At 35.1% G+C, this 8,109-nt stretch overlaps 1 protein-coding gene across 1 annotated transcript; it reads right to left on the reverse strand.

Moving 5' to 3' along the window:
• Positions 1 to 6,369, reverse strand: LOC107024200 (ubiquinone biosynthesis protein COQ9-B, mitochondrial). Its single transcript, XM_015225121.1, has 6 exons — positions 5,610 to 6,369; positions 4,713 to 4,820; positions 2,407 to 2,568; positions 2,134 to 2,305; positions 507 to 580; positions 1 to 398 (listed from the first exon to the last, which is right to left on the reverse strand). The coding sequence occupies exons 1-6, from the start codon at positions 5,940 to 5,942 to the stop codon at positions 318 to 320; spliced, it is 930 nt and encodes a 309-aa protein (XP_015080607.1). The 5' UTR covers positions 5,943 to 6,369; the 3' UTR covers positions 1 to 317.
• Between the last annotated feature and the right edge of the window lie 1,740 nt (positions 6,370 to 8,109).

Raw genomic sequence — 8,109 nt, forward strand, 5'->3', positions numbered from 1 at the left:
TGAATTCACAACTTCTCTTGATTTTCTATCAGATAACGAAGGAATTTTTCATTCCCAATAAGTGCATATAGGGTTTTCTTGACTATCCAGAGGAAAATAGAAAAAGGGAAAGAAAGATGAATAGGAGAAAGATACAAGCATATTTTGCCAACAAAAGATATTCTCATGTACAAGCATTTCTAACGCCAAAATGGCAACAGCATGCCCATCGATTACTGCTAATCTAAATTAGCATTTCTGCCGATAGACACAAATTATAATTTTTATTTTGTGAACCACCACACCTATAAGATCATATTAGTCACTGCAAACTATATTCAGCCTGTGAAGACCCTCTTCATAAAACCTTGTACAGAGCCTCCCATTCCTGCACCAACTGCTTCAGCCAAACGTTGTGCCTGCAAAATTGTTCACAGATTATTCTCAGAAGTCAGAACCAATATTCTGAAATCCTAGTCCAATTCATTTCAGGGGGTCTACATACAATAACATTAGCAGCAAAATACCTCTTGAGCGGTCTTCTTCAGATCAAATGCATCTTTTGTTCGTGCATCCAAGAATACCCATGTATCACGAAAATCTGTCAACAGAAACATAAACAATAAATCCCACAAATAGAAGAGACTTTTCTGAACACAAATTATTGGTGAAAGTGGTAAGTGTTCCAATATAGGTTGCTCACAAAGGGAACTTTTGTATGGTATATTAGCTGCTCAACTAATTATCAGAGGGTTGGTCGGTTGGAGGCATTTAGGCTTCAACAATGGCTCTAAATCGAAGAGTAAATGAAGAAGATTTGCCCATGGAGGGTATTACTTCAGGATCAGAAGTCGCTGCAACTAACTTGGAAATGATGATAGGCAAAGTTGTCTTCATGAAGCTTAGATTCTTAGAAAGCACCAAATTCAAATGAAATCCATATCCTTTGGGATCTGTTATGAGGTGTGGTCCCTTTCCAAAATCATTAGTATTTACATCCTTTCACCAAAAGATCCCTAATCCAACAGATAATGTCTCGCAGAGGACCCCCTCCAAAGTAATTTCTATTGAAAAATATGCAACACGTAATACATAGGTAGTGAGAGCAAAGTTGTCACAACAATGTACCATAAGAGGAACTCATACCAAATACTCCTTCCGGAGCAAGTGTCATTTATTGTTTTATTTTGATTGTCACAAGTGTCCTCTTTCTACTTGAAAGTATTCAGAGAGTTGGAAAGGCGACATATTGGATCCGAATATTACATTTTTTATTTTTAGGATTGCATATCCTAAAATTTTGTACATTACAGTGAATTATTGATGCTTCATACGGTGTTTATTACATATAATATCTCATCTACTTTATACGACGAATCAGAACTCCACCACTTACGCACCAAGCTTTTGTTTGCAGCAGGGTTCAAATCCGTCACATGTGCCTAACCCACACATCACGTGCTGCGGCGGGAGAGTCATGTTTTCTAACAAGGGCACATGTCATGTTCTTCACTTGACACAATACAAAAGTTGGGAAAGTACATGTTGGGTCCATAATTGCATTTGAAATTTTAGGATTGGGTTGATAAAATACTGTACGTTAAAATCTATTAGTGGATGCCTTATACGAAATTTATAGCATATGTTATCTTAAATACTTTATGCCAGCAGTATCATGGGATGACCCAAAAAGTTGGCCATTCATTTAGGATTAAGTGCGTAGATTTCATATATTCCCACAGGTACAACACTGTTATTGCAAAATATGTCCTCTACTGGCAACTTCAGTTTAATGAACTAAGGCACCAGCAGAGTGCATCTTTTGCGGAATTATTATCCCGAGAATTACTTCTGTTCTCATGCCTCCTAAAAAAAAAATGCTTTCTTCTGTAATTTAAAGAGTGACTCGGCGAAACAAGGAATGTGAATAATTTCTAATAACCTGAGAGGCTTCCTTCCAATTCTATGACTTCCATGACAACAAAGCAGTAGGAAGCAGGAAGAACTGTTGATAGTGGGGCATGTTAGGATTATAAAGGAGTTCGATTGTTGATTGAATGTTAAAATTTTAATAAGACTTATACCATAATATTAGAAGGATCGCACGAGAAGAACAAGCATAGGACAAAAAACACAGCAGTTACAATGGCACACCTGGAGAGCTATCTGTCAACATGTATAGTTCTGTCGTGGAGTATATTCCACCTAGAACAGTGCGCTTCACATACCAATCAATTTCGTTGGCATCATCACCAACAGCATGCCATATCTCATCAACCAGCATTGCACGCTGCTTGAAGCTTGTTGGAACATTCAAGGGTTGAGCCTACAATCAGTAGTTGTTATCTGAAACACTTCTGCTCATTATACAGGCCAACCACACAAGAAAGGAGCCTTAAAAGATGTAAACTTTAAGGAGATAAGTACCTGTATACTGAGAGCTTGTGGCCATTTTGATATGTAAGGGGTTTGCATTTCCAAGCGAATTCGTACAAGCTTTGCTACCTGCTCACTAGGTATTAAGTTTTTCAGATCGTTCCTTGATTCAATGATATCAATGAGTCTTTCCAGACACTCATCCATAAAATACTGAGAAAAAGAAGTTCAACATAAAAGATCAACAGAGGATTTACTTATTGATTTGCCGAAAAAAGAAAGAAAATACAAGCATTAACTAGATCAGCTAAACTACTTTAAATGTTAAACATGTAAGAAGCCAGTATAAGTCTGAAAGCAATGTTGTATATGATTCAAGAAAAGACGAAGCTTGACAGCTGAATGAGCATTAAGAGCCTTGCCAAAGGTAATTAATGTGCATTAAAAACAAAGTCAAGAGACCAAAACATCTAGCTTTTTAGGCCTTCTTGCAAATGCTAAACAAATCAGCAATATCTTAGGATTTAGCTCGTTATTTGGTATGGTCATCAAAGAGAGCACATAATTGTTAGAATAGGAGTAAGTATTTCCTACTTAAAAATAGGAATAGTAAGAAGAATAGGAATAGGAATCCTAGTCGGAAAAGGGTTCCAATGCAGTGTCTATAAATAGGGTCTCAATGTAACAATGTACATACACAATTGAATAATATTCTTTCCATATATATCTCACATGGTATAAGAGCATTGGTGAACACTTCAAGTCATCGGTGTCAAATTTCGGTGACGACAGTGGACTGATTTGTGTCATCTTTTATTTTGAAGGTGTTGTGCAAAAGACAACACTGTCACGAGGCTCGGGAAGCTCAGGCGACCCCCAGCCAGACCCACCGAAAAATAACCCCCACGCACCCCACGCGCCGATCGAAGGTGGAAATTTTCCGGCGAGATATGTTCACGCGCGCGGCGCGTGAGTGCTGCTCCTGTCAATTTTTTTTCGAACAATTTTCTTCCGTTGGGTCGCCCAGTATTTCCAACCAGAACATGGACAGTTTTCTCTAGATCCGATCACCGGAATTAGGGTTGCGGTGATTTTAGGCAGTTTCTGGCAAGTTTTCAGCGATATCAGAACTTTTAGGCTACTATAGGTAGATTCCGGCAGTTTCCAACAAGTTTCTTACTCTCTTCAAGCCAAATTTCGAAAAATGTCTTCCGGGTGTGATGTTTTTGGCTCCAAAAATACAGGGATTGGAAGTTCAAGCCTTACAATCACTTCAGAACCATTAATGTGAAGTTCAAACTATTTAGCTTGGGCTTCTTCAGTTGAATTGTGGTGCAAGGGTCAAGGTGTTCAAGATCACTTAACAAACAATGCTTTTGTTGTAGATGAAAAGACAAAGTCTAATGACGATGGTGCAAAAGCCAAAGCACAATGGGAGAAAGTGGATGCCCAATTATGTAGTCTCCTTTGGCGATCTGTTGATTCTAAGTTGATGCCCTTGTTTCGCCCATTCCAGACATGTTATTTAGTTTGGGAAAAGGCACGTGCTTTATACACTAATGACATATCTCGATTCTATGATGTGATATCTTGGATGACCAACTTAAGGAAAGAAGAATCCGATATGTTTACTTACTTGGGACAAGTACAGGCAGTCATGGAGGAATTTGAAACATTGATGTCTATCACTACAAACGTGGAAAAGCAACAAGAACAAAGGCAGACATTGTTTCTAGTTCTTACACTTGCTGGACTTCCTACAGACCATAACTCTGTACGTGACCAGATTCTAGCCAGTCCTACAGTTCCCTTAATTGATGAATTATTCTCTCGTCTGCTTCGTCTTGCTGCACCTCCCAGTCACAAAGAAGTTTCATCACTCATTGTTGACTCCTCTATTCTCGCATCTCAAACCACAGAAAAGCGTACATACTAGTCTATGGAAAATCGGTGAGGGGGAGGGCGTTTTGGGAAACCTCGATCCAAGTGTAGTCATTTGAATGGCTACGTAAACTATATACTTATAACTTATAAGGTGTCAAGGATATATCATTAATAATCCTTTTACTTTACCAAAATCATTAAAAATCCTTTTGTTAAGGAAACACAACTATTACGTTTTTGACTTTGCATATTACCTCAATGGAGTTCCTTTGAGTTATACTATACCAGACAAATTAAGTGCAGATAGATAAAGAGGAAAACCAAAATAAAAGATAAACAAAACTGAGAGGCAGATAATCTTATATCAACATTTTTAGCAAAACCAAATATGTTGGAGCCCTATAATGCCCACAAAATCCAGTCTCATTAAAGAATCCAGAACTATGAGTAAATGTAGGTGAACCCTCATTTACCTCCACCAGTGCAGCTTCTTTCCGAGGAAATGATCCAACAATGGAAGGTGACACTCCGACATCCCTTGCACCTGCAATCATGGCGGTTTCAGTCCATCCTAGCCGAAGCTGCAAACAAGTTACCCAGCACCAATTACAAGCCTGATATATATATGAAGGAATAGAAAATATGTGTTTGTATGTCAGAATATGTTCTTAGGAAAGAATTTTCCTTGACGAAATCCTTTCAGTGTTTGGTTGCCCTTATTGTAAAAAATGTTGTCTCCAATGAAGATATTTCCACCAAAAGGGAGAAATGACTTCCTTCACTTGTTGGGAAGTCGATTCCCTTTACAAATACTCTTCTTTACCATACACTTGGCAGTCACCGGCTTCATACCCAATTAAACAGAGGAAAACCATCAAGAAAATGATTTCTCAGAGTAAAAATATCTTTTCTAAAAATAATATAGGAAAGCATCTTCCTCCATACCGACATACCAAAGTAAAACTTTCCTTTGGGTATGTATATAAGATGAACCTTATATTACAAGGCATTATCTTCCTCTCATCAGGAAAGCTCTATGAACTTTCAAATGAACTACTTTTTCATAATCTATCTTTTTATCTTTTCCAATTGGATTACTGAATGTACTTGCCAGAAACTACTTCTACGCCAAAGAGGTTTGGCAATAGAATCACAATGCATAAAGGTCCCAATCCCATTTCTTCGGGGAGAAAGACAGCAGCAGGTTCAACAAATTCGAAGGTCAAGTAATCAATTTATGCAGCCAATTTCACCAAGTCAACAAACAAATTCAATTTAAAACACATAAGACACAACGCATTAATCTACACATATAAATCCAAAATTTCATAGTTGCACAAGAAACCAAAGAGAAAGTAAATGTAACAAACCACATGAGAAAGAGAGGCACCGAGTACACGGGCCTCTTCGTCCTTGTAATGCGCTTTGGGCCGCTTTGTTCTCGAGCTAGATTTTTCATCAGTATCCTGAAAACGTGTCCTTTCTTCTTCCTTCCAAGATGATGATGCGGTAGAGTCGGTCGGATTAGAGCTAGGAGGAATAGGGTTAACCGGAATAGGGTTCTGATCAGGAATATTTCCGGTGGTAGCTGAAGTCATGAATCGAGTGGGGTAGTCTGCTGCTAGGGTTCGAATGCATGATACTGCATCCTGGCGTCGCCGGTAAAACGCCGGCAGTAACCTCTTTGCCGCCGATCGATACATTGTCAACGATTTGTTCGCAACTATTTTGGAGCTTCAATAGAGAGAGTGTAGTATGAATATCAGGAAAAGGCTCCACGTAGAGATACTGCAGTGTAGAAACTTGTCAAATGTACAAGCCATTGAATTGTTAATGGCAAAATCTTAAACTTAATTAAAAATTAGACAAATTATGTAAAATTTCAGCTTATAAATTTAAATTACATTTTTTTAAAGCTCAATTTTCAAAATTTATAAATACGGGTTCATGTTAACCCTTTTTGTTTATTCAATACTTCTGTATTTTGTCAATAATTTTAGGCCTTTCCTTTTGTGTTATTTTAAATTCAAGATTTTCAATATAAATTAATATTTATATCTGTTCACAAGTACAATCGCAAACTTTATATATATAGTAATGAAGATTGGATAAGTGATGAAGATGAATAGCGACTTAATGGTGTTGGAAAACTAATATATAAATGATTTTTAGTGGGAAAAAAAGGAAAATGACCTAAAATATTTTTGAAATATTGAAAATGGTACAAACTATCATTCATCCACTATTGGCTCCAAAATGCTTTTCTCATCCACCTCTTGGCTCCAAAATACCCTTGTCATCCACTTTGTGTTCAAAATTGACCACTTATTTAATTGTTTTAAAATCAATCTGTTTAAATATTTTTTGAAATACTTGACGCTCAACTATTTTTTATAATTTAATTTATTAATATAATTTATAAATCAATCCACTACCCAATCATTACTACCCAATTAATAAACCAATAATATCAAAATTGTCATAAACAATACTAAAACAAGACGAAACTATAGATTCCTGAAATTGACATCTAAAATTATTCGAGTCAGAATCAAAGCACCAACTAAATTTATGTTGAACCCCTTATTTAGCAGGACACTTTCAATAGGATTCTCTTTTAAACTTCAATTAGAAATTTATGATTAAACGTAAAGAAGTAGTACATCCCAAATTAATTCATGCACTTTTTTAAATATAATTTTATAAATATTTATTGTTTGTTTTAAAACCTTTAATATATTATTTTGAAAAAAAAAGTTATCTATGAAGTAACATTACATAATTGAGACGAAAAAATAATTAAGATGAACATAGTCAGAGTTTTAAGTGCTGTAATTTTTATTTAGACACTTAAAATCCTGAATGTATGATAATTTACTTATATAGATATTTTCGTTTCAATTTTTTAAATACACTCATTGGCGGTAGCTTTCCTGATGTTGCATTAGTAATGTGACGGGTTTATTAATTTGCAGGGATTTAATTAGTAACGGGTGGGTGGTGGATTGATTTATAAATTATACTAATAAGTTAAATTATAACAAATAGTTGAGCCACGTATTTAAAAAAATATTTAAATAGTTTAAATTTAAAACCGTTAAATAAGTGGTCAATTTTGAATTCAAAGGTGGATGACAAGGGTATTTTGGAGTTAATAGGTGGGTGGAAAGGGTATTTTGGAATCAATAGGTGGATGAAGGATAATTTTATACCATTTCCAATACTTCGAAGGCATTTTAGGCCTTTTTCCGTGAAAAAAATAATAAAAATCAAAATGAATAAGGTAATAATTGAAACCATAGGAGAATTTGAGTTATGGGAAGGCTTGTATTCAAATTGTGAACTCTACATAGATGTTATAAATGTTTTGGAGATATTTTGGTCTGAACGAATTAGTAAAACTTATCCGTATCGAGTATCTATATCAATTCAATACATATATGTCATGTGTTTATATTTATAATTCATTATACTTAACTTTAATTAATTAGCATGTGTTTTACTTTATTAAATCACATAATAATGAAAATTTAATTAATTTGGTGTAAACATCGGTGTGGGTAAATTTTACCTGAACTAACCAATTTGATGATGACGGTCGGACATTTCAATTAATTTGGAGCATTATATTACTCCCTCCGTCTATTTTTATTTGTCATGTTGCACTTTTCGAAAGTCAATTTAACTAATTTTTTAATTCAAATTAGATTACATTAATTCGATATTTTAAACAAAAAAATTAGATATTTAAAAACTATATGAAAAGTACTATAGATTGAATTTTTTGCATATCAAAATGATAAAAAAATACATCTTAAAATGCTAGTCAAAGTTCTTATAGTTTGACTCTAAAAATAGAAATTATGACAA

The sequence above is a fragment of the Solanum pennellii genome, chromosome 7, assembly GCF_001406875.1.
Source record: "Solanum pennellii chromosome 7, SPENNV200".
NCBI lineage: Eukaryota > Viridiplantae > Streptophyta > Magnoliopsida > Solanales > Solanaceae > Solanum > Solanum pennellii.

Excerpts from the sequence above, each read along its gene's own strand:
- LOC107024200 (XM_015225121.1), bottom strand. The coding sequence starts at position 5,942 with ATGTATCGATCGGCGGCAAAGAGGTTACTGCCGGCGTTTTACCGGCGA. Across the intron at positions 4,821-5,609 it reads GTGCCTCTCTTTCTCATGTG|CTTCGGCTAGGATGGACTGA; the intron begins GTTTGTTACATT and ends ACTTGTTTGCAG. Across the intron at positions 2,569-4,712 it reads AAGAAGCTGCACTGGTGGAG|TATTTTATGGATGAGTGTCT; the intron begins GTAAATGAGGGT and ends TCTTTTTCTCAG.